At 39.7% G+C, this 27,065-nt stretch overlaps 1 protein-coding gene across 1 annotated transcript in view; it reads right to left on the reverse strand.

The window, feature by feature from the left end:
- Positions 1-5,852: 5,852 nt before the first annotated feature.
- Positions 5,853-27,065, reverse strand: part of LOC121281216 (neuronal calcium sensor 1) — a 162,676-nt gene continuing 141,463 nt past the window's right edge. The window contains exons 4-9 of the mRNA XM_041194005.1: positions 14,338-14,476; positions 11,913-11,991; positions 10,733-10,821; positions 7,525-7,602; positions 7,046-7,169; positions 5,853-6,154 (exon numbers count right to left, since the gene is read on the reverse strand). Coding sequence (XP_041049939.1) covers positions 7,071-7,169; positions 7,525-7,602; positions 10,733-10,821; positions 11,913-11,991; positions 14,338-14,476 — 484 coding nt within the window. The 3' untranslated portion in view covers positions 5,853-6,154; positions 7,046-7,070. The remainder of the gene's footprint in view (positions 6,155-7,045; positions 7,170-7,524; positions 7,603-10,732; positions 10,822-11,912; positions 11,992-14,337; positions 14,477-27,065) is intronic.

Raw genomic sequence — 27,065 nt, forward strand, 5'->3', positions numbered from 1 at the left:
GCCTTCCACCCCTTCAGGTTGTGCTGCTTGGTCTTGTTGGCAGATTCGATGATGCTGTTTGCAGCCACCTGGCCTCCTCTCTCTTCTTGCCCTCTCCTCCTCATCTGAAGCAGTGCCTCCAGCTGAATAAAAAATGCCCATTTCTAACCTTATGCTTTGCAGAGGTTAAACCTTTATTATGATGAGGCCTGTCTGTGAAAGCCTCAAATGACTTAAGTCGCCTAAACTACGTAGAAGATGAACAGAATGCTTCAATAATTAATCAGTAATGCCCAGACTTACAACTCATTTTTAAACTTCTACCTTCTCACTTCTCCATTCCTTCTGATCCTTTTATCCCACCCTGGGTGTAAGAAGTTGAAAATATGTGATTCCCACCTACTCGTTTTGCCCGTGCGCCAACCATAAAAATGAATGGGCCGCTCAAAATTGCTGTCTATTGGCCCTTTAATTGCCTTATTAGGCCCTTTAATTGAAAGCGGGTGTGCTTTCGACATGCGCTCACGCCCATTAGTGTAATCTTGCGATGTGGTGCAATGACATCAGGAACTCCTCACGACGTCATTATGCACTATTTAACCCTATGGTCGGCAGTGCTGGGCACCTGCACGGGTGATGTTACATTCTGGTCAGAGTTTTTTTGATTACAGAAATAGCTGGCAGTTATAAGTCCCTTATTATATCCTTGAAACTTCCCAAACCACTTCACTGTCACTTACTGATTTTTGAGATATAGTATCACTATTATTAAACCAAACTTAGTAGTCAATCTGAAGGTGCTGATTGAAGGAGCTATCAATTATTAAGAGAACTCCCTGAAAATAATGTCATGGGATCTTTTCTGTCCACCTAAACATGCAGGCAGCGCTTTGATTCAACATGTCATGTGAAAGATGGTACCTCCAACAAGGCAGCATTCTTTTGGTGCTACATTTGGTGAGGATAGGTTATGCACTCAAGTTCTAGAGTGGGGCTTGAACATGCCACAGTTTGTCTTAGGCATACTACAGACTGAGCCAGGTTGACACAATGAGGAATTAAAACTGAAAATATGTCTTAATTAATTGTTGGGATTCAGATGACTTGACAATTTGTAGGATTATGAAAATCACTCACAAGATACTTATATTTTGTGTATATTGGAGGGGAGAAGACAACATATTGCTCATATAATCAGAATCAGTCATTACAACACTGAAGGCCACCATTTGGCCCATCAGGTCGGTGCCAAGTTTCTGTACAGCAGTCTAGTCAGTCCCATACCCCCGCTCTATCCCGACAGCCCTTCAAGTTTATTTCCACCAACTGCCCATCCAATTTCCTTTCAAAATCACAGATCATCTTCGCTTCCACTTCATTAATAAGCAGGGAGTCCCAAGTTATTACCAATCACTGTGTAAAAAGGTTCTTTATCACGACCCCCAAATCCCTTTGCCTAAAACCTTAAATCTGTGTCCCCTAGTCTCTTCACCATCGGCTAATGGAAACAGTTTTTCTTTGTCTATCTTGCCTAAACCTATCATAATCTTGTGGGTGCATTTTGTTTTTTCTTGTTAAAAAGTGCATGAAATGTAAGGGGGAGATTTTCTTGTTAATGTGCTTGGGCAGAATAGATTGGCTAGGTGCAGCAGACAGTGGAGAACTGGGCAGGGAGGAACACCTGCTGGGGACGGAACTCACCCCATTTTCCATCCCTTTAAATTAATGGAGAATGGGATGGGCTCCTTTACACCTATGCGATTCATCCCACCTGATCTTTTGCACCAGGCCAATCTCATACACCCAAGCCCTGTAATGGGTGAATCCACCTCTGTCTTTGAAGCTGGGGCAGTAATTGCAACTCTTGCGAATTCGCCATTGAATGAGAAGACCACAACAGGCCTGCTCCCCTTTAATGGGCAAGTTTACTAATCTCTGACAGGAAAAGAAAACTATTCCTTGCAAATAAAACTATTCAACTACCACTGTTGCATTGCAGTCTGCTTCACACCAAATGTCATAACTTCAGCCAGAAAAACAATGTGAAAATTAGTACATTAAAGAAAAAGTAAACAGCTGTTGGGACAGAGAGGGGATTCAAGCAGTTCCAAAGATGGCAGTATAACTAGTGGTACTCTGGAGCTATGTACAATGAAAAGACATTGAAATCATGTCTGCGGTTCTTCACACAGTGATTTTCTGATCTCAGCTGGTCAAAGAGAGAAGTTAACGGGAAATGAGTGCTTCAGGTGAAGGAACGGTGCATAATTTAGGAAGCTGCCTTTTGATCACAGGCAGAGACTGAGAAGTGAAAGTACATACCCGACATTGGCCCCCTCTTCGTCATTCTTTCTGCCTCCAACCACCCCTCCTTTAGTTCCTCAGACCCCAGTAACACTCGTTATTTTACAAAATGTGAGAGCTGTGGCTCAGTGGATTTCACTCTCCCCTCTCCGAGACAGAAGTTTGTTTGATATTGATTTGTTTGTTCGTTCCATGATATAACACTTCTGTTCATATAAAGCTGCACATCCTCTGACATTCCAGAACCATAGGAGCACCAGCCAATCATAAGGGATACGGAAAAAAACCTTTAAAAAATACTGCAACTCCAAATGCATCTGTTCCATTGAATAAAAAAGTCATCTGGTACAGCTTGGTTCACAGAAGCTTACAGCATAGGATGAAGCCACTCAGCCCATTGTACCTATGCTGGTTCTTTAAAAGAGCAGTCATGCTTAGTTCCACATTCGTGCTTTTTGCCTGTAACCCTGTAAGTTCCTCATCCTCAAGTACCTTATCCAACTCTTTCTACAATTATTTATGGAATCAGCTTCCACCACATTGTCGAATAGAACATCCCAAATTACAACAACTCACTGAGTGAAAAGTTTCTCTTCCTTTCCCCTCTAGATGGGGTTAATGATTTTGAGTTTGAGACCCACTTGCCAAAGTGAATAGTTTCTCTATAAAAACCTCTCATCATCTTGAATATCTTTATTAGGTCACTTCTTAACCTTCTCTGTTCCAACCTCTACTCAGAGGTGTAATCCCTCATCCCCAATAACATCCTGGTAAACCTCCTCTGTACCCTCAGGGCTTTACACATTTCCCAGAAATGTCTACAAAACTCCACCTGAGGTCTAACCAGTGATTAACATATTCTCTGTTTTTATATTCTATCCCTCTACTTATAAACACAAATACTTTTAAAAATCATCTTATCAAATTAGTTGATCAAACCCTTCCCCCATTCTAGGCTTATCAACTCTGGGTGGACATATTCTAGATCTTTCATCACCGCCTCAGATACCCCACTATGTCAAACAGTTTTTCTTTTTTATTTCCAACAACTTATTTTATAACTAATTGATAAGAGTGTTCAAAGAAGATAAAATGTCTCGATGGCCCCGCGATTTTTCTCCAAGGCTGCTTGCAGCAGAGTTTATGAAGTTAATCTTTAATTCCGGAAGAGTTCAGAACAACCCTGGAGGCTTGGCTATCCTACCCCATCCCTTTACTTTTTGTAATGAGATAATTAAGGCAGGTTAGAAAGTTATCAGCTGTTTAAAAAGTGTCATGAAGATATGATGGGTCACAGTGCAACCAATCACTACATTCAGTCATCAGCCAGGCATCTTCCAAATGTACCGTGAAATGAATCCACTATTCATATAAAACAACAAGATTCCTCATTACTATATTGGTCTAGTGTGCATCTGTTACAAAATATATGTTTGCCATTACTGTTGAGAGTGGTTTTGTTTTGGTGCAGCTACTGTCCATGAAATCTCTTAAATATGCTGCCATTTAAACAAGAGATTAGACCTCAGCCAAACAACTCAAGGCAAGCCCATTGGATCCCCTGGGTAGATATACTCACAGCCTTTACCACTTTTGACTGAAATTGGCTTGTCGTATTCCTTTTGCTTAAGTTGTTCTGATTACAATAAATTATGATCTACACATGCACTGCTTGTTAAACATGCACAGCAGATAAAGCAGATAATTTTGGAGAAGATTCAGACAAAAACAGGAAATGTGTGCCACAGAAAATGGGAATAACACACGCTAAATTTAAAAGTGAAATTTCTACAAAAAAACAAATTGAAATAAAACCCTCAAAAATTTACCATGGACAAAGAATAGAAGCAAGAAAAATGAGAAAACAGATGATTAAAAAAATTTAAGATGAGATTAATTAAGGTGAGACTAAAAAAAGAATGGTATGGCATGGCAAAAGCCATGATGGTTAGGATTGGGGAAATAGTAAGAAGGAGAGAGGGATAGGGAAGAGACAGTCCAGCAGAGAAACAAGGCTATACCACTTTTGAAATGTTTCCTCTGGACCTGCCAAAAGCAAGAGTGCATAACATGCAGCAAGAGCTGTTAATTGCATTTTAGAACTGGACTTGTCTGGAGTGTTGGAATTTGCAATTGTGTATTAAGTGAACATTATGAACTATAGCGTCAAAGCAAACAATGAAACATTAAGCAAAGCAATTTAAAAATATCAAAAATATAACAAGTAACACTCCGCATTGTAAACCACAAAGTATCACTTCATGCAGCAGTTATAATCTCATTTCTATTTTTTTTAATTTGAAAACAGATATTAAATGCAATAATAAAAAAAATCAAAAGGTAAAAAAACTCCAAAACAAATGATGCACCGTAAAGGGATTACATACATCAATCTAGGTTTTAGAAATACTCTAGAATTTTGAAGGGACGAGTAATTCTATATTGATGATGCTCTGTGCATGTTCAATTCAGGTCAATTATGCTCAACTCAGCACTGTTAAACCACAATACAGATCACAAGTAGTTACTCCCTTATTTTTTTTTAAATTTAGATTCTTGTTAACTGCACATGTGTGGTCAGTATATAGGATTTCCTTACTGGCCAACCTATCAATATCAATGAGGCATTCATCACTCCACAAAATGGGGAAAAAAGATTTCCTTTTAACTTTAAGAAAGAGCACCTTGTGTGCAATGTGCAAAAACATGCAATGGCTGAGGGGTCAGTTTAACCATGGGTGTGACTAACAGGTCCTGGCTTGTGTGGGAGCACTGTGTACATGTACTGTGCCACTCATTTACAAACTAGACCAAAATTAATTCTGGATCGTGGTGAAATAAAATCTCAAAATTGATGCAATTTAGGTCAAGCTACAATCTCCTTGCATTAAGAGCATCCATGATTACGCTATGTGCCATCATGATTGAACCATGGTTAGCCCATTTCAGGCCATTCCCTTTGCTGACCAATGACAGAAAAAAATAAAATATTAACGACTGATGATGAGAACCCTAACTGTGTGTGGTAGATAAAGCAACAGGCAAGCGTGTATTGTGAGGGCACAAGATTGAACAACAAACAGCTTTAATCCTGGCTTTATGTATGCACCAGAATCTTTTGTTGTATTACTGCCCTATAATGCATTCCAATCTGCGCGTTATCTTACGTTAAAACAATCTCTGAGAAGACATTAAATCAAGAAACTATTGCAACTTGGAAACCATTTGCAATGATAGGACATTGAGTCAGTTATGGTATAACATTTTGATATTCACCGTACCTTCAAGTCTGACTTAATGGCTGAAAGATACAAGTACGGTTTTGAAAACTAACCTCTTCTTTGCCTCAAAATAAAAGACAACAGAAAAACACAATGCAATCTCACGATTAAATAAATAAAGAATATACGCGATAAACCACTTTTCACTTAAAGCACGAAACACACACAAAGTCTTCACTTCGCAGTACTCAGCTGCTAACATTTTCTGACAATACAAGACCAGCAATTTCTTTTGTTTCTTTGTTTAAAACACTAATTGAGGCGGCCGGGGCAGCCAAACAAAAATAATTCACAGCTAGAACAATTTAATTCAGTCTCGAATCGTACAAAAAGGCAATTATCAATACTCCTTTCGATCAAGTCTTTCCAAAAAAAAACGGAGGCGTGTGTCTACTGCAGAGTTCTCAAGTCTAAAAAAAACATTTTAGGTTCTTAAGCTGAGATTGGCAAATGGAGACAAGCAAAAGAGCTCAGCTTGCACACACCCGTGCACTCCTGTTCACATCTAGGTGAAGGTGAGCGACTGCTGGACCATCGAGCTGCTGCACAGAACCGTTCAAATGGCACCAAAATGGTTCATCCTTGAGCATCTGGAAAGGAAACGGATAAGCGGTCAATGGATAGAACCACAACTGCCAGTCCTTTGGGTAGTTACTTATAGGATAATGAGGGCCAGTTTACATTCTTTTTTTCCATTCTGACACTGTCTGATGTTCTACAGATCCCAGGTTCAATTTCTAGTCTGTACACAGTTAACTGATCTTGCCCAAGGTGACAGTGGACCTCTGAGTTAGGGAGGGAAAAAAATAAGTAACGGTTTCTGCTTCGACTGTTATCCAGCAGCCTCTGCTGGAATGTATAGACATCTGAGCAAGACATAATCAGAATAAAGTATAATCCCTCTGACCATAATCCAATCACTCACTATCTAAGATATAAGATTTAAGTGTCTAAACCTGGACGCTAAACATAAACTTTCTAAACAATGCCAGAGTTTTTCGACTATATTTGTTCGACAAAAAACACATTTTAGTAGCCCACCAAAATAACCGACAGGCAGCAAATGGAATCACACACTTTCCTTAAGGTCAACAATGAAGGGAGGTAGTCTAAAGAGTATATCAGAAATCTTAATTCTGTGCAAGTGTGGAATGTGCTTTTGTTTTTTGACATGCGGTACATTAATAAATTTACACTTCAAAGTCAGCAGCATATTAAGAAGGAAGATCAATAATTCTAATCCAAGTATCTGATTTGACTGCGACTCAATGCCCAAAACAGCCTCAATTACAATGCATCGGAATGTATTAACCAATATAACATATTATAGTGGGAGTTATCAGGGGTGAATCTAAAAATAGTATTGGGAAGTGGTTTCTAGGTCACATTGAAATATATAGAAAAGTCTTGTAACTTTTTTATGGTAGAAAACATGAGTATCTGCAGTTTCAAGAACTAAGGCTATCACAATTGTAACTTACCATGGCGCAAGGGAGGTGGCAGGGACTATACTAGGCCATCATATAGAGAAAGCGCTTGGACAATGGATGGATCTGCTTTTGATCCCTCTTGAAACTCCTGTAGGGTTAACTTGCCATCAGCATTCTGTAACACAGGTAACCAGAATTACTGAATTGCCATTAATACAGGTACAATGCCAAGCTCCCAGAAACCACCTGATAAGTGGAAGTACAGGCTAAGTTTTAAATGAGAAAGGCACTCTGGTGGTAATTTCCAACTTTTCCACTTGGGCAGTAACTTGGCAGAGTGGATCATAAGGCAAGAAACCATCAATTTTCATGCCATTCAATGGAATACCATTTGGGCAGGTCCTAAAATGGACAGGCAGTCCACTCCACCAGGTAACAGCCCAAGCTCTGAAGTTGAAAATTACCACCTCTGTCTTTTTAAATCAGTTCTTTCCGATTTAAAATAATAAAACAAAACCAAAACTTATTACCTTGTCCATCATGGCAAAAATCCTATCCACCCGTTTCTCTGGCGTGTTCTCCTCTTCAGGAAGTTCCACTGTATTACCCTGAGGACCCAAAACATTATATATTAAGAACTAAAACTGGCAAGAACTTTAATGAACAAAGACAACTAACATTTTATATAACCTGGCCCAAGCACAATCGGCTTGTACCCAACTTTTTTAAATGAGCCAGGAGCCAGGATGTTCCAGGCTGTCTGTTATACCAGTATGCCCCTCAATGTCACTGAGTTTAGTCAGTATTTCATCTTTAAATTAAATCAGTACATAAAGTCAATGGATCCTGAAATGTTAATTTACCTGAAGTGAACGATACAAATTTATGTTTGGATGTTAGGTTGAGGAAGGGTCATATTAATTACACATCAACAATGGCAAAATAGAATGGGGTACGAGACTCATGACTGTGATTGTACCAGCAGCGAAAGAAAAAACAAAATCCCAAAATGAGGGAAATGGAAAATGTAAGAAAAACAGACAATTTCATTTGGTAGGGCATAATTCAAGCAGAGGCATTCTTTACATATTCAGGAGTCTGGGTATCTCCCTCTAACCAAAAGACACAAGAGGATGGTTGGGTACCTTTTAATTTGTTACCATTTTGTGGATAGTCCAGAGTACAGGTTAGGGACCATTTCACCAATTTTATGACCTTTAACGAGTACAAGCTTTGATTTTTTCTCTCAGTTTCACATCTGGCCTCAGCTGAAGCAAGAATTGGTTGAACTGTTTACCCACTTCTTGCAGGGAATTTTGCCCATTCTGGTGCATTTACCAAATAGCCTGGCAGCAATTTCCTTTATTTTACCTTCCATTGATTTTATTAAAATTATTATTAACAGCAAGCTACTAGCCATTTCTCAAAATCAAAATGCACTTTTCATTTGCTTGATTCTTGTACATGCTATTCTGCTTCTCTTATTTCCAGTACCTGCTGCTGGAATTATCATACTCTGTACTGTTTGAAATTTAAAGACAGCCTCCTTTAACCCAACAGGAACTGAACACCCAATTCTCTACCAAACCTTATTCAGATTCCTTGGTTGTCATGAACATTATATTTTAATTTTGTTGGGGTTGGCAATAATTTCTCCAGTTGAAGCCTGCTTTTCAGTTTTTTAAAAAAAGACTTATTACATATATAGGAATAGTCTGAGCAATAAAAGCAGCTGGGGAGCTACATTTTATTGGACAAGCACATTAGGTTACAGTAGTAAAATGATACTTACTTTCTTAAATCTGAGCTTATTTCAACTTCATAACAATGATTAATGATCTCTCTAGAAGTGTTAAAGCCCTGGCTCTGTTTCAGTCTACATCCAAATTGTATATGAATGACAGTCATACATTCCTATTGTCGTGAAATCCATTGATCTTTGGGTCCCTATGTGCTAAAGTAGTCATCGGTGGAGATTATAACATCAATGGTACAGGATGCTCCAATGCTTGTTTTATCGATTCTTGCCTAGTAACAAGAGTGGGACCCTCTGGGACTGTTTTGATAGGTCCCCAGATCATTTCAAGGATCAGTGAGCAGCTCTTCCTGATTCAATTTCGGGAAGTCAGCCTGCAAGTGTCACAGAAACAGGGACAGAGACGGTCCCAGTTAAGTGAAAGAAAGAGTGGCAGGGGGCAGACTTTAAGTAAAGAGGGCCATTGGGGAAAAGGTACCCCTTTGGTGCAGTGGCTTGCCATGGCCATAAATCTGAAAGTGTGCTTGTAAGTTAGTGTTTGAGTATATTCAGGAATTCAGGGAGAAGGAATCTCGGAAGGCGAAATTGAAACCCCTATAAGGTGGGCCATTGCTAAAGCCGTCCAAGTGGGAGCAACTTTTGGAGAGAATTTCAAGGAAAGATCTTCAAATGTGGAGATTGGAAACCCACGAGAGGGAGATGAAGTTTCAGTGAGATTGGCTAACTCACAGTGGGACTAAGGTCTGGGTGATTTGTTGAGAAATCTACGGAATCTGCTTCGGTTGCATCTGTCATTTACTCTGTGGTGTGGTGTGTCCTACCACAGTTCTTCTGTTAATTCAGATGTACCTTATGTTTATCCTGAATGTTAGAGTATAAGATACATATTGTTTTATCTTTCTGAACTTATATCATAAAGTTTATTTTTTTTCTTTTGTTTGTTCAAAACCTGCGGAATCTTGTGGCTTTATTCCAAAAGCAGTGTCTTAAATCTCAACCTTTAAATCTCTACTTTAAACAAAATGTTGCTTGTCCCTAACCAGATCTCCCCCAACGTCATGGGGTCTGGCCAAGGATCGTAACACTATTGTGTTAGAGATAGTTACATGCTGAAGCGCTTCTTCATTTTTTGAATGGAAACATTGCCCACACACCATAACAAAATAAGCTACACATGCTTTCAGTTGGAGCACCAGCAAGAAGAAATGCATTTTTACTTAATGCTACAAAATAAAACTCCACTTACGATTCCTCTTCCCCAACTCCTCCCAAAATATATCCAATAACTGAATTCTGCCTACCAGTTAACATTTCTGGTTCTTCTACACTATTCTGCTTTCAAAAATGTACCTTTAGTTTCTGTACATGGGCTACATCCCTTGCAATCTGTAATCTATCTCTTCTTACTTTAGAATGTTTGTTCAACTGGCTTGTCAGTGAATGACTTAAGACGTAACAATGCAAAATTCTGCATACCATGAACATTTTTTAATTTTAAAATATAAGAATACGTCTCAACGCGGGGGAAACATTATTTTAATAAGAACCAGGCATGAACACACACTGGAGTTTCAAATCAGCCATGATGCAATTCAAAGAAACAATTCCCATTCTGAGCTGAGTGCTGGAAACAATCTACAGAATGGTATCTTGCTTTTACCTGCAAAGCCCACAGCCTGCCACTTACATTCAGCACTTTAGATTTACTGAAGTAATTTCCCAAGAGCAAAGACAAGAGTGAAAAAAACTTCCAATCCTTATTTAGGAGGAAACTATTAGTATTAAAAAAAATTCAATTTTAGGCTAGTACAACTTCTTTTATTTATATATGGTTTTGAAATATTTACTTAAAATGTATTAAAGAAAGATACTGTTCCTTCATAATTAAGAAATTCACTTTTTTCAAAAAAAAAGGAAATATGCTCCAATTACAAACTTGGAAGACAAAAGTACAATTTATATTATCTTTATAATTTACTCACCACCATTTGATAAATAGCATCCACAATGTTCAGCATCTCGTTCCTGGTGATGTAGCCATCATTATCTAGGTCATACAGTTTAAAAGCCCCTGAAACAACATGTCAAACATTAATACATATTCAAAATTAATGCTCTTTGGCATACCAGCAAAAATCTAGACTTCTGTAATTATGTTTATGTTAGTATTTCAATTACAATCTAACCAAAGCTGACATTTGCTCCACTACCACTACCCTGTGAGGGACAATTAGACAAGAACACATGTAGATGAGGAAGAAAAACATGTTGTCATCATTAAGAATTCAGTAACACATTATGAAAAATGTGAAATGTTTATGTGAAGTCCATTTAAACTGAGAATTGATACTGCAGTAGGCTTACAGATTATTTGCTTATAAATTTAGATTGTGAATGGAGAGCATTTTAAGTTGCAGACTGAAGAATTGATGACTACTGATCTGCCATTAGCCAGAACGTTAGTTGATCTGCGATTATCAGTAAGGTAGTGGTTTTGTTATTGGGCTAATATTCCAGAGATCTGGATTAATAAACAAGAGGACATGGGCACATGTCTCACCATGGTGGTTAGAGAATTTGAATAGCAAAAAAAAAAATTTGAAAATAAATCAATAAATGTGACTGTGAAAATCTTGGATTGTCGTAAAAGTCTAACTGGTTCACCCCAATGGCTGGGATTTCACGTCAAAAGCCAATGGACATTTTTATGGGTCACCAAATTTTCCGTCCCACCCTCAATGGGTCTCGCCCAGCGCGACCAGAAAATCCCAGCCCATGTCCTTTAGGGAGGGAAACCTGTCATCTTCACCCTGTCTGACTTATATGTGACTCCAGCCCCTCACCAACATGGTTGACTCTTAATTGCCCTACCAAATGGCCTTAGTAAGTCACTCAGTTGCATCAAACAGCTCTCAGGGGAGCTAGGGACAGGCAATAAATGCTGTGAATAAATTTTAAAAATTATTTGACAGTGGAAGCAAAATGTGGAAGAATATTCCCAAAATGTAGCACTGAAATTTTCTTATAAAAGCATGGAAAGCTACACACTTATTCAATTGTGCATATACAATGGGTGCTGAGAATTAAAGATGGAGATGAAGTTTGACAAAAATGAAGACTGAACAAAATGGACATAAGACTTGAGTCAAGTGAGTTACTTACATCTCAGTTTTTCATCCAGAGTCCCCCTTGATGTTACTGACAGTGCTTGGATAAACTCAGAGAACTCAATTTTTCCATCCTGAAAATCCATTCAAAAAGTATTCTTTATCAATTCACTTGTAAATACTTTGATTTTCAGCTTTGTCTCACTGATAATGCTTTTGTCCCTGATTCAGAAGATTGTGGGTTCAAATCCTACTCCAGGGTTTGAGTATATAATCTAGGCTGGCACTGCTGTGCAATACTGAGTGATTGTGCTGCAGTGTTGAAGGTGCGTCTTTTGAATGAGATGTTCAACTGAGGTCTCAACATCTCTTTCAAATATTTGCAAAAGATGGCATGGCACTATCCCAAGGAGAGCAAGAGAGTTCTCCCAGTGTCTTGGCCAACAGTTCTCCCTCCACTGTAAAACCAAAACAGATTAGCTGTACATTTACCTCAATGTCTGTGGGGCCTTGTTGTAAGCAAATTGGTTGCCCTGTTTTCCAAATAAACCAAGTGATGACAGTTCAAAATAAAATTTATTGGGTGTAAAGTGCTTTGGATGCTGAGGATGTGAAAGGTGCTATGTAAATTAAAGCTTGTACTTTTCTCAAAAATCTACATAGAGACATGAGATGTCACCTGAATTCCCTGAGTCCTGGGAGTGTGAGCAGAGTGGTACTTTGGAGCCCCAGTAGACTGAGCTGCAGAATGGTAGATCTCAGCCTTGTACTTCTGAGGAGTACTGAACTGAGGCAAAGCACAATGGCAATGGGGGCATTAAAAACAAAAAAGCGAGCTCCAGCTGCGCTCTTGCATCTCCTCACAACATTCACTCAGGAACTATCAATAGAGACCTGAGAGTTGCACATGCACAGGTCCGCATGGCTACAAACACTGTGGGTAGAAAAAAATAAGTTTAATTTTATTTGTCCACAAAAAAGTAACCAACAAAAATGTGTGTGTGTTATGGGTCACCACAGATTTTAAAAATAATATATGTTGCTGTACCCAAAGCTAAATCATGCAAATCTCACCGTGCACAAGTCATCCTTGACCAGTTGCCTTACTTGAAATACATTCCAATGCGCAAAGCAGCATTAAGTCACAAGCAGGGTGACTAACTATCAAGGATTTTCTAGGACTGTCCCATAATTTGGCCTTCTGTCCTGTGTTAGGCTTTCCCTGGCCATGTTTTGTCCTAAATTTCTGGTATCCCATGCAGGCCTTTTTTTGCGTATGCATCAAGCACGGTAGGTTCATGGCTTGTGCTCAGGGGTAGATCCAGCAGGCGGCAACATAAGAATTGGGGCAAGTTGCTCTGAAGGTTTCAGCAGCACCGACCCTCCCAGCCTTGACAGGTTCACCTCTCCCTAACAGGTTCACCACCCCCCACCACCATGAAGTTTGCCAGCACCCGCACTGTGAAGTGTCCCTTATTTTTTTCAAATAAGAGTTGCTCACCCTCATCACAATCTGCACTTAGCTATATATCAGGGGCAGGATTTTCCCGTTGGCGAGCGAGGGGTGGGGTCCGCTTGCTGACACATGAAATGACGCGTGGTGAGGTTGGGTGGAACTCCCGACATCACCGCGCCCCATTTAAATTTTCAGGTAGGCGGGGGCATGGCAAAATCAGCTGTGTGCCGCCAACCTGTCAATGGCCAATTAAGGCCATTGACAGAGTCATTGAAATAATTAATGGACCTGCCTGTCCAACCTTAAGATTGGCGGGCAAGCCAGGAGTCCTGGCGGGCTTCAGAAAATGCATGAAACCTCATCCACGGGCGGAATGAGGTTTCATGTAGGTTTTTAAAAATTTAATTAAAGTTTTTAAAAAGTTATGGACATGTCCCAACTCATGTGGCAATGTCAGGGATTTTTTTTTTCTATTTTTAATTTTTTTTATTGTAGAGCAGATCTCCTTGAGGCAGCTCTTAGCCTCAGGGAGATGAATGCACGCTTTCGTGCGCATACGCCAAAGAGTGCACTTTCGGGTTTAGGCATTCCCCCCTGCCCGCACAGGGTGCTTCCGTGGGGACGTCACGCTGGGCGGGCCTTAATTGGCCTGCCCATGTAAAATGGCGGCACGGCCCTGATCGGGGGCGCCAATCGGAGGCGCCCCTCTTGCGCACTCGCACTTCAACTTCCTGCCCCAGATCTCCATTCTGACCAAACATTCACCTAGCTCACTTCTAAACATGTTAACTGACACATTAACTGTTTTAAGTTGACAGTCTGTTCCTTATATTCATTAGCTTGTGGGGAATTATCACCTCCTACCATCTAAGATCCTGAATGTAACTTGTTAACTTTGAGAACATGTATCTCAGCTGAGCTTGAAGTGTGCACAGTATTAAAAGTCCAATTTGCCTCTCTTGTGAAACTCCGATAGAGACAAAATTCTTCTGCCTGAGTAGAAGTTGGAGAATAGACTACTCACTTTGTTTTCATCAAAGACATTGAAGACAAATGTAGCAAACTTAGTCGGGTCTCCACAGGGGAAGAACTGTTTGTAGATTTTCTGGAAGCCTGCAGCATCAAGCTGTCCACTGGGGCAGTCTTTAATGAAACCTTTGTACCTGTCAGAAAAAATATTAGTGAAGGTTATTTCACCAGTGAACATACAAATTAATATACACACTTCAAGTACATGTTTAATTCCAGGATTAAATTAAAGTTCCGTGCTTAAAATAGTTTCATAAACTATAGAATGGCATAGGAGGCAGCCATTCGGCCCATCGTGCCTGTGCCAGCTCTCTAAGGGATACACAACAATCCCCTTTTTTAAACCTACAGCACTGTGTAGGTCTTCTCTTCAGATAATTATCCAATTCCCTTTTGAAAGCCTCGACTGAATTTACATCCACCACATGCTCAGGCTTTACATTCCAAATCCTAACCGTTTGCTGCGTAATGTCACCTCTCAGTCTTTTGCCATTCACTTTGAATCAGTGTCCTCTGGTGCTCCATCTTTCTGCCAATAGAAACAGTTTCTCCCTATCTAAACTGCGCAGACCCCTCATGAATTTGAACTTCTCTATCAAATCTCCTCAAAGGAGAACAGCCCCAGCTTCATCAATCATTAAATATTAATGTGCTTTCTTGAACAAACAATGTTAAAGGAAAACATACATAAAATCTGCAATTGTATAACAGGCTGGTCAAATGCTAAAACTGATGTAAATTAAATAACTGTCCCTCTCAAAGCACACCAACAAATATACTTCCCAAATTATAACGTTTATCATACAAGTTGTTCTGCACTATTTAGTGCTGTTGTTTATGAAATCACACAGCAACTCCTCTATAATCAGAACATTACAAAATGAGAATACCCTTCAGGGACATTTGATCCAACCCAGAATATAAGCTCAGCACCTTCCCACTACACTACCTTGTTGTTTCTCTTAAAGGGCCGGGGTGTCTTGGCTTCAGTTGAGTGTAAAACATGACACTTTGCCCAATTTCCAGCAGAAGAGTATACAGTGATATTATAACATAGGTACAATTCAGTTTCAGACATGATTAAATGGCCATCTTTTATTCTGTTCTTTCACAATCCCAGTAACTCGGCAGAAAGAATGCACTAAATTTATTTTGTTAGAATGAATTTCTACGATTAGATGTCTCCAGCATTTATAAGATCTAAATAGTTGTTTGATAGTTCAGAACTTGAGTATTGCTGAAAAAAAACATTTTTTTGAAGTTTTTTGTCTTGCACTTCTCAGGACAATTCGCAAGAAAATACCAATGTCAGGGGAAACATCATATTTATACTGTAAGAAAAGAGTGCTGATTGGTTGGCAAGTGGATTCTCATTGATAGTGGTGGTGCTGTGGAGAATGCACCAATTGATGGTAGCTGACAGTTAACTGACGAGCATTGTTTGCAATTTAAACCAGGCAGCTTGACTCCGATTGGTTAAAACATTGCCCTGCAGAATGAACCATTAAATGCCGTCACTTAATTTCTTTAGCTGAAACAGGTGCAATGCATATACATGTTCCTTCTGTCTGCAAAGAACAGGACACTATGTATTAATATATGTAGCTTCCAGTACATGCAAATTTTCAAGGGCAACTAGGGATGAGCAATAAATGCTGACCCAAGCCAGCGAAGTCCACATCCGTGAAAAAAAAGCACCACACTCCGAGCCCAACTGAAAATCTTAAGTTGGTTGTCAGCATAATTCTTAACACACTGAGGAGTATTCAGCAAAGGTTGTCCAAATGTGGAATCACATGTAATGTTGGATCACCCTCATGATGCTAAAAACTAGGGTAACAGTGTGTTCCCGATAAATGCATACCTAACCCCAACACCAAAGAATCAATCTTCATTATTTTGCCTTATACCTCAGAGTAACTATTTGGACTTCCCAGGGTAAAGCTAAGTCATACAAACCAGGAAGGTTGTCAGAGTAATCTATAGTCCACATTGAGTTGGCTAATCTCAGCTGTGCAGCAGAGGGAAGGTACAATTGGCCTCAATTCACTGGTGCTAGGAAGTGGATAACAACAATCGGGCAGGGATTACATGGCTGATTACCATTGTGGGACTCCTGCTGGAATATGGGAATGCAACGCAAACTAGAGGAACAGCACCTTAACTTCTGACTAGGCACTTTACAGCCTTCCAGAATGAATATTGAGTTCAACAATTTTAGATCATGAACTCACTCCTCCATCCCCACTCCCTTTCCAATCCTCCCCTTTTTTCCCCAATAAATCATATAGATTTTTCTTTTCCCACCTATTTCCATTATTTTTTAAATGTTTTTCCATCCATTGTTTTATCTCTACCTTTTGGCCTATTTTGATCCCTTCCCTTCACCCCACCCCAGCCCCACTAGGGCTATCTGTACCTTGCTTGTCCTGCTTTCTACCCTTAATTAGCACATTCTTTAGATAATATCACCACCTTCAACAACTCTTTGTCCTTTTGTCTATGACATCTTTTGGCTGTCTCCACCTATCACTGGCCCTCTATCCAGCTCTACCTGTCACCCCCCCGTCCCACCACCCCCCCCCAAACCAGTTTATATTTCACCTCTTTTCTATTGTTCCTTAGTTCAGTTGAAGAGTCATATGGACTCGAAATGTTAATTGTGTTCCTCTCCGCAGATGCTGTCAGACCTGCTGAGTTTTTCCAGGTATTTTTGTTTTTGTTTTGGATTTCCAGCATCCGCAGTTTTTTACTTTTATCTTAAAGGAGAAACTGTGATGGGTTTTATGCCATTGAAAGGGGCAAGGGGAGGAAAAACAAAAGGAAAGATCTGAGATAGGGCAGAGGGTGGGAGAGATTAAATGACAAAGATATCTGGGAACAAAAAGCAAAAGGAGTGGTAATGGTTGTAGTAAAGAAACAAAACATTTATCCAGAGCAAGTGTGAATGACAGACTAATGAACAACTCTGCCCGAAAGCAGAAACATGAAAAACAAGATTCAGGCTGGTACATAGTAAAAACAGAATGAAAATGGGGGACAAAGTTCACAGTCTGAAATTGTTGAACTCAACACTGAGTCCAGAAGGCTGTAAAGTGCCTAGTCAGAAGATGAGGTGCTATTCATCGAGGTTACATTGAGCTTCACTGGAACTCTGCAGCCAGTTTAGGACAAAAATGTGAGCATGAAAGCAAGGTGGTGAATTAAAATGGCAAGCAACAGGAAGCTTGGGGTCATGCTTGTACACTGAGCAGAGCTGTTCCGCAAAGCGGTCATTCAATCTGTGTTCAGATCTCCCTATTGTAGAGGAGAATGCATGGTGAGCAGTAAATACAATATACTAAAAGAGGTACAAGTAAATTGCTGCTTCACCTGCAAGGAGTGCTGGGGGCCTTGGACAATGAGGAGAGAGGACATAAAAGGCCAGGTGTTACACCTCCAGTGATTGCATGGGAAGGTGCCATAAAAAGGGGATGATCGAGGAGTGGACCAGGGTGTCATAGAGGGAACAGTCCATTTGGAATGCTGACAGTGGAGGGGAGGGGGAAATGTGTTTGGTGGTGGCATCATGCTGGAGGTGGCGGAAATGGCAGAAGATCCTTTGAATGTGGAAGCCAGTGGGGTGGAAAGTGGAAAGTGAGGACAACGGGAGGGAGAAGAAGGGATGACAGCAGAAATGCAGGAAATGGGTCAGATGTGGTTGAGGGGCCTGTCCACTGCAACATTGAGCTCTTCTACAGTCACCTTTGCCTCCATGCTCACTTCTTTGGCCAAGAGTCCTCCCCACAATCAATGGGCCCTTTCACCCACCTGCAGTCTTTTCCATCCAGACAGAAGTTGTAATTTCTTATTACAGGTAGGATAACTATTTATTTTAAAAGTAAAGCCCTTAATAAAATATTTTTCCCCTTTCTGCAGCAAATATCGACTCTGGGCACTGTTCCACTGGATTTCTAAACATGCACAAGCATCATAGTAGAACCCCAGCCAATCCTCACTTGGCATCCAGGTGAAGACTTTCAATTAGGACAGTGGGTATAACTAACAGCAGCAAGAACCTGGCAGAATTTTCCCTTCCAGAATTCAACAATGCTAAGATAAATTCCTATCATTCCAACTGTTGCCCGGTCTAATGTCGTGGAACTCAGCATTGACTGAGCAACAAGCCCATTCCCACCTAGTTAGCATGGTTCAGTAGAATGAGTGGAGACATTTAACCACGGTTAAATTTAACCACGGTTAAACCATGGAAGCTATGACACTTAAAATTAAATTAATTATACTAGACGGGAATACTTTGCAATCTCAAAGTGATACTCATTCTCCCATTCTTCATTGAGTATTATTCCACTTGCTTAGGTCTGAGAGCTACAAACTGACTGACCTGCTGAGCATTAACTAGGCAATATCACAGTAATTAAATGTAGCAACACAAGAGAATTATAGATCATAGCTTAAAAATAGTTACAGTACATGGCCAAATTTTATAAAAACCTAAAGCTATTGCATTGCATTCAAGAAAATCAAAGGCATTTAAATGCACTTAGGTATTTCAAAAAGACATGCAATCAAATTACCTATCGACTAAGAATGATTTTGTAACTAATTTGATTTTTGTCAGGATGATGAAAGATTTCTTTCGAGCTTATGAATACTACGGTGATGAGGCAGCAGCTGAAACAAAAAAAAGGCACTCACTCAAGAGGACAACGAACAAAACACAGACGATTGTCTGTGGAATATCACAGCACTTTCTGTACACACAGGCCCTGCAATCGTGGAACCAACAGAAAGGTTGTTTACATTCAACATAAAAAATATGAACCAAGGGCAGAAGCTGACAGACAGGAACAGAGATGCAGGTTTATTGGTCAGATTTATAGGCCTGCATTAGAACCAGATGGTACCAGCTGTAAACACAAGATGAAATATAGAATAATTAGAATAATTAACAGCTCCCAAAGAACGTTAACCCAGTCATTCAAAATGGGCGAATCTGATGATGTCACAACGAGAAAAAGAATTAATTTTCTGTTAAGCAACTCATCCAAACTCCTCCAGAAGGTTGATGCTGAATTTTAATCTTCAAGGATGCTATCTTTTGTTTGCCTGTGTACATATTGATAATAAATACTGATTGCCAGAGCTTTCAATTATGTTGTGGTTGTAAAACAGGCATGATTCAACCAGCCGCGTACTTCCCCACCTGATTTTCTTGCATATTACGTTTAACTGTAGGCACATACACTTTACTTATTGTTATGACGTGGCAGATGATATGTGCCATGCGAATCCAATCCACGAGTGAAACTTGATCACGGGGTCACAACTGTTTTGCAATTTATATTTCATTTCGAGGCGCGTGCCCTGAATTCAGAAGTAATGACTACTGCGATTTCAAGATTTTTAGAAAACTAAACATTTATTGACAAAAGAAAAGGTTTCAAGCACATACATAGGTCTATAAATTACTACTATAACTCCTAAAACCTCTAATTAATCTAGCTCCCACTTACAGCTCCATTCAGGCAACAGTAAAAACAAATAGATTTAAATAGACCCAAGCAAAGCGACACAATACCCAGGACAGTGAGTTTCAAAGTGAGTTTTCTCAGCTTCAGTTGCTGTAGACAGCAACTTGATGCACAGAGGCTGGAAACTTTTCACACTTGTGTCAGATCTTAGAATGCCTTCCCCTCTTACACATAGCCTTATCTCCTTTATACATGTTTTCCCTTTTTAATGTAAATTTCATTGTTCCAATACATATTTGGAACTTTACCTTTCTCATAACATAAATCTTTTCGTAGTGCTAATTTTATCAGTAATCTTTGGGAAAAATAAACACACTGTTTGGCTTAGCTTCTTCTTAACATCTTACCATCTTTTTGAAATTCAAACTAATGTAATTTATCTAAAAATGCAAATGTTCCTTACACCTCACATTCTAAAACTTCAGCCATTTTACGTATTTAGCATTTCAAATCTTGTTGCTTGTTGATAACCCAAAGCCTCCAGACCAGTTGTCTCCAATTCAATTAATTCTCACACATGCACACAGAGAAACTAATCCAAACCCCACTATTAACCCACTTTTAGAATAAATCACAATAATATTATGAAAATGATTATATTTTCATGACATTATCTTAGTTCTTTTAACAGCATGTGATATTGCTGCTGCTCCTAGCTTCAGTTCCCAGGTCAATTCCTTTAGGCAGCCTTATAAATAAGCTTTCTATTTATTCCCTTCCCTAGACCGCTGTGTCCCCTGCAGTTAAATTTTATTTTCAGCTGTTTAAATGCAAGTTTAAAGTTTATTCAAGCTTGTTGTCTGCCATTCTAGCCTTTACTTCTCCTTTTAAATGCAGTAGAAATAGGAGCAGAAGTAGGCTGTTTGGTCCATCAAACCTGCTCCAGAATTTAATAAGATCATGCCTGATCTTCTCAATCAACTCCATCTTCCCATATTGCCATTGTTTCCCTTAGTGCCCAAAAATCTATTAAAAGTCTCAAATATAATCAATGTCCGAGCATCCACAGTTCTCTGGGATGGAGAATTAGAAAGATTTACAACTATTTGAGTGAAGAAATTTCACCTCATCTCAGGGTTGAATGGCTGACCCTCTTTTCCTGAAACTATAACTCTCCAGCCTAGGTGGAACAACCTTTCCGTATTTACTCAGTCAAGCCATTGAAGAATTTTATACTTTTCAAAGCGATCATCTCTGATTCTTCTAAACCCTAGGGAACATAGGCCGAGTTCACTCAATCTCTTCATAGAACACCTTCTCATCCCTGGAATTAATCTAGTGAACCTTCATTGCTTCTCCTCTAAGGCAGGCTTATCCTTCCTTTAGGTGGAGACCAAAACTGTACACAGTCCTCCAAATCTAGTCATTTTCACATTGTTGGCTGTGGGAGCTTGCTGTGCACAAATTGCATGGCCGTGTTTCCTACACTACAATGGTGACTCCACTGTAAAAGTACCTCATTGGCTATAAAATGTTTTGGGTCATCCTGAAGTCATATCAAGTTAACTGGCAGAATTTTACCAAGAGCTGAATTTTACTGATTCCATTCTGAAGGTACAGCGCAGGAATGGTAAGTTAATGATATGAATGAACAGAAATGCTTTTAGTGAAAACCTTCTGAATAGTATGCAGAAAACCCATTTTTCCAATTCAAAAACTGAGAGCGTGACCCAAGCACAATATTTCTTGTTAAATTTGTAATGTGGACATATTTCGGTTCAAATCTACTACAATGACACAAGTATAGCTATTAAGCTTTGTCTCAAATCCTATGCAATTTGGCACTCAAAGCTTTCATTATGTTACTGGGCTTAGAATCTACAGAAATAGAACTCTTAAAGTTTGGTCCAGTTGTAATGCCAACTCTCACTTTTATCAAGAGTGTGTCACCAGAACTTCATCATCAAACCTTACTGTTCTTTTCACATATGCAGGTCCTATGACTTCACCTTCACTGGGGTCCAATTCCATGGATGCCAGCTGCCGTATTGTATCTTGCTAGTTTGCTCGTTCTTCATGTCCAACCACATGCAACAAATTCTGGCAAGCTACTCAATAACAGAATCTGACCCTGCCCATGCTTCAACCTCACTGGATAACTATCAGGAGAGAGCACTCTGGTTGACCTTCCCACCCTGTCCCCTAAACGTGACTGACTGAAATAGTGGCACACTTTTGTCATTTAGCTAATGTTTGTGAGAATGTGATAAAAGACTTGTGTGTATATTGCATCTATGACCTCAGCACATTCCAAAGTGCTATACAGCCAATAAAGAACTTTTGAAGTGCACTCATTGTTGAAAGAAACACAGCAACAAATTTGCACACAGTAACATCCCACCAAGAGCAATGAAATAATGACCAGATAATCTTTTTTTAGTTGTGTTGGTTGAGGTCAGGATATTAGGGAGAACTCTCCTGTTCTTCATAACAGTGCCAATAATTCAGCTGTGTGTGTAAAACTCAGTTTAATATTCCATTGAGAAAAACACTCAGTACTGCACTGAAATGTCAGCCTAAAGTTTGTGCTCAAGCCTCTGGGGTAAGACTACAAGCTTCTGTCTCAGAGGTGAATATGCACACACTGAGCATGACTAATTGGGTAATAGTCTGTTAACAGGGGAATATGGCTTTGATGGGTGCACTCACCAACCTGGGTCAGAATACCAGCATTCATTGTCTCTGTCCTTCAGATGCTGAGCATTAGGCTGAATTAAATATAGTCAAGAGTTTGCACTATTTTGCATACTGAATGAATCTAGACACCAAAAGCCACCAAACCCAAAGGCAAGAAGATGATGCTACCAGTTACCATATAGTAGTCAAAATGTGTTCACACTCATGCAGGACTTGTATCAGGAAAATGGCCTCTTTTCCCATGACTAAAAAATTTTGGGGATATGCAGCATTTTAGTCAGACTGGTGCTGCTCCAGAAAGTACAGCACTGAAGAGCTTTCTGGATCCATACACTGTTCTTCAGAAGTTTAAACAAGGAATCTGTTACTGCACAATCTTCATTATGTCCATGCTTTAGAAACTGAAAACCCACAGACCACCTTGCTACTGAGCTTTGGGCATGTCAGTGCACCGAAAAATTATCAAAGCAACTGGGACTTGTAACTGCAACTTACTTTAGCCACAAGAGGGAAACACTCTGCAGTTTACTGAAAGCCTCTCGTGGCAGGAATCAGTTCCTGTGTACTTAAAATTTCAAGACAGAATTTGAAAATAGCCTGAAATCTGAGCACAGCGTTGCAATTAGATCTTCAACAATGCACAAAAAAAAAATCATTCTACTGGTAACCCAACAGATAATATATATGTTAATCAACAATTGCTCAATAACAACATGTTAATTGCATTACATTTTTCTCCAGCAAAGCTGATCAGTATTCAAGCAATTGTTAATGGAATAACACATTTTTTGCATAAATATTCAATGCTCAAATCATTGTTACCAATAATCTTGAATTGGAACATAAACTAATTAGTGTGAGTGGATGAAAGTGGCAAATTTCATTCTATTCCCACACTGCATGAGCCAAGTCAGTCAGACGTGGCACTTTGAATACTTCAGAAAATTAGTGTGCACCCTGCAGAACAATGAATTCTTTTAATTAATAAATCAGAATAAATGCTCATTTCATCCTTGACAGACTTATGTCCTACGGCGCCATTCTGTGATAAGCAGTGTGCTTTTTACAATCTACACATATTACCACAGAAGTTGGCATGTTATCACTGTATACTAAGTATGGCATGATACAGAGCCATAAACTGTGGAACACCTACTAGTTCTGGAGTGTGACACAAGCACAAATAGCAGCACCCTGTAGATTGAACATGTTCCTCAGTCCATCTACATTCAATCACATTTTTCTGCTGCACACTGAGTCCAGCACTGCATATAAGATTTATGCAGATGAGGAAAGCCATTAAGATCTGAAAGAAAAACAGAAAATGCTGCAACAACTCAGCAGGTCTGACAGCATCTGTGGAGAAAGAACAGAGTTAACGTTTCGAGTCTGTATGACCCTTCTTCAGAGCTAAAGAGAAGTAGAAATGTGATTAAATTTATACTGTTTAAGGGGGGTAGAGCAGGTGAAGCTGGACAGAAGACCAGCGATTAACTGGGGGCTAAGGAAAGATTGACAAAGATGTCATGGACAAAAAGACAAAGCGAGTATTAATGGTAGTGGTAAGGGCATAAAGCTAAGAAAGCAGAATGTGATAATAGCAGATCAAGGGTAAGTACTCTGTGAAAGAACAACACGAAACAAGTGACAGATGGCTCTTTTGGAGATGGGGTGGGGGAGGGGGTGGTGGTTAGGGAAAAAGGATGGAAACAGGGATAAAAAGGGGATGCAGAAGGGGATAAAACAATAAATAAAAATAAGTGGATTAAAAATAAAAATAAATTTAAAAAACAAAAGGAGCTTTAAAAAGGGGTGAAGATCAAGGGGAGAGTTCATGGTCTGAAATTGTTGAACTCAATGTTAAGTCCAGAAGGCTGTAAAGTGCCTAATCGGAAGATGAGGTGTTGTTCCTCCAGTTCGCATTGGGCTTCACTGGAAAATTGCAGCAGGCCAAGGATGGACACGAGAGCAGGGTGGAGTGTTGAAATGGCAAGCAACAGGAAGGTCTGGGTCATGCTTACGGACAGACCAAAGGTGTTCTGCAAAACGATCACTCAGTCTGTGTTTGGTCTCCCCAATGTAGAGGAGACCGCATTGGGAGCAATGAATGCAGTAGACCAAATTGAAGGAGGTGCAAATGAAGCGCTGCTTCACCTGAAAGGAGTGTCTAAGTCCTTGGACAGTGAGGAAGGAGGAGGCAAAGGGGCAGGTGTTGCACCTTATGCAATTGCAGGGGAAGGTGCCGTGGGACGGGGGTGAGGTGTTGATCTGGAAGTCCTTTAACCACAATATTCAATTATTTCTTAAATGATTCCAGGGTTCTTGCTTCCATTGCTCTATCGCGCAATGATCACCCTTTTTGAGAAGAATTTCTTGATGCAAGTGCTAACGCTTGTTCCTACTAGTTTGAGCCAGCAGCCTTTCTAGTACTTCTTGTACAGTTAATTTCAAATAATATTCCAGGTTAACCTTTTCTAATCTCTTGACTATCTTACATATAACTAAGATCATTTGTCGGACTTCCCTAATAATCAAAAAGGCTAACACAGAAGGTTGGCCTTGGCCTGGACTTTCACCCTGAGGCAGGTAGCGGGAGTCCGGAAAAGTCCCATCTTGGCCTGCTTGCCTCGGGACAAAGTGCACAAAAAGGCAGAATCTTCATTGCTGGGGAAGTTGAGGGGCAGTGGCAGAGGAAGGGTGGTGGGGGTGGGTGCGGACTGGAGTCAGGCAAACCAACCTGGGAAGAAATATGGAGGCAGTCATAGGGGCTGCTGGGTGCATAAGCGGGCTGTTTAAAGGTCTGCCTCAGTGCTGTGGGACTTATTCCCAGTTAAAGTAAAAACATCAAGGCCCTCCAGCCCTTACCCCTCACATCACCTCATCTTCCAAATAGTCCCAATGCCAGATCCTTGCCACCTCATATCTCCCACAACCCCTCATGCCCTCTATGCCAAGCTATGACACTTTCACCCATCCCTATGGTCCCTCATTTCCCAATGACAGCCTAGGGCATTTCCATGCTCATTGACATGCTCTACACTGTCTTCAACCAATGAATGCGATAGTGTATAATGGAATGTGTAACAAAAAAAGCTTTAAAACAGTAATTCATTCATAACTTTCTCTTATGTTGAGAAAAGTTATTTCACTACAAGCTAATAGAATCAGCCAGACCCTTTGAAATATCAATAATAAAAACCAAAAACTTCGAAACTGCTTAATTTGTGTAAGCAAACATTGTGAAATTGACAGCAAAGATCAGAGAGCCAAAGCTGTCAATTAAACAATGCTTTCTCTGGAGCACAGGTGTTTTAGTAGGCTAATGGTTGTTCTGTGCTCTCAGTCAAGCATAAAAAAATGAGGCTTGGCTGAGAGCTTACACAACCACTGGAATATCAAAACATATGCGTCCCAGAAAAAACATTGTTTGATTGACAGCTCAGGCACTCTGATCTCTGCTGTCAATTGCACAATGTTTGTTTACATAAGCTAAGTGGTTTCAATGCTTTGTGATTTTGTTATTGATACTTTAAAGGCTCTGGATGATTGACAATTTTATCAGCTTGCAGTGAAATGACCTTTTTTTCCAACATAGGAAAAGCTAAGAATGAATTACTTTTTTAAAAGCTTTTTTTACACATACCATTACACACTATAGGGGTCATTGGTTCAAGACACTGTATAGTGGATCAATGAGCATGGAAGTGCCATGGTTTACATAGGGGCCACTGGGGTGGATAGAAGGGCAGAACTTGGCAGAGGGGCATGAGGAGGTGTTATGACACAGCAGTTGGCAAAGCTGAGGTATTTAAAAATCACAGAGGGAAACTTTAAACAATTGTCATAACCTATATTTTAAGTGGTATGTTTGAGGTGCAGCTCTAAATTCGGGAATCAGACCACCAGCTCTCGAGAGGTTTTTATGTCAAACTACATGAGACATTTATTAATTTACACAAGTTAAATATATGTACATGGTTAAAATTGCTACTACCATAACTTTTAACAAATTCCCAAACTAATCTCCTTTAGGCAACTGCAACCCATAGATTTTAAGCAGACATCAGGCAAAGCATTTTCAACTTACAAATTCAAAATGAGGTTCCTTTCACTTTGATTCTTTTGCAGACACAATGGTAGGCTTATCGGCTTTGATGTACATGCCTCTGCCCTGCACACACAAAACTGCTATCTGTTATACCTAGCACATCTCATTGAATGTAAATTATCATTGTAACACCAACCCCTTTGAACTCCACCTTTTCTAACAATAAAACCCCTTTCATAGTACCAATTTTATTAGTAATATAAACATTGCTTGGTCTCTGCTAGCTAGGTGCCAGATTTCACTCCCCTTCTTGAATGCTCTATTCAACAAAATGCAAATGCACTCTACCTCTCTTACATCTAAAAACTACTATACAAAGCACTCAGACTAACTGGCTTTAATCCAATTAAGGCACACCTACAGACTAACCCTCCATTTAAAATTTTTTTAAATAACATTATATACATTAATAGCTTCATGACAGAGGACCTTTTGAACTTTCCT

Source organism: Carcharodon carcharias, chromosome 8 (assembly GCF_017639515.1).
Source record: "Carcharodon carcharias isolate sCarCar2 chromosome 8, sCarCar2.pri, whole genome shotgun sequence".
In the NCBI taxonomy this organism is placed as follows: Eukaryota; Metazoa; Chordata; class Chondrichthyes; order Lamniformes; family Lamnidae; genus Carcharodon; species Carcharodon carcharias.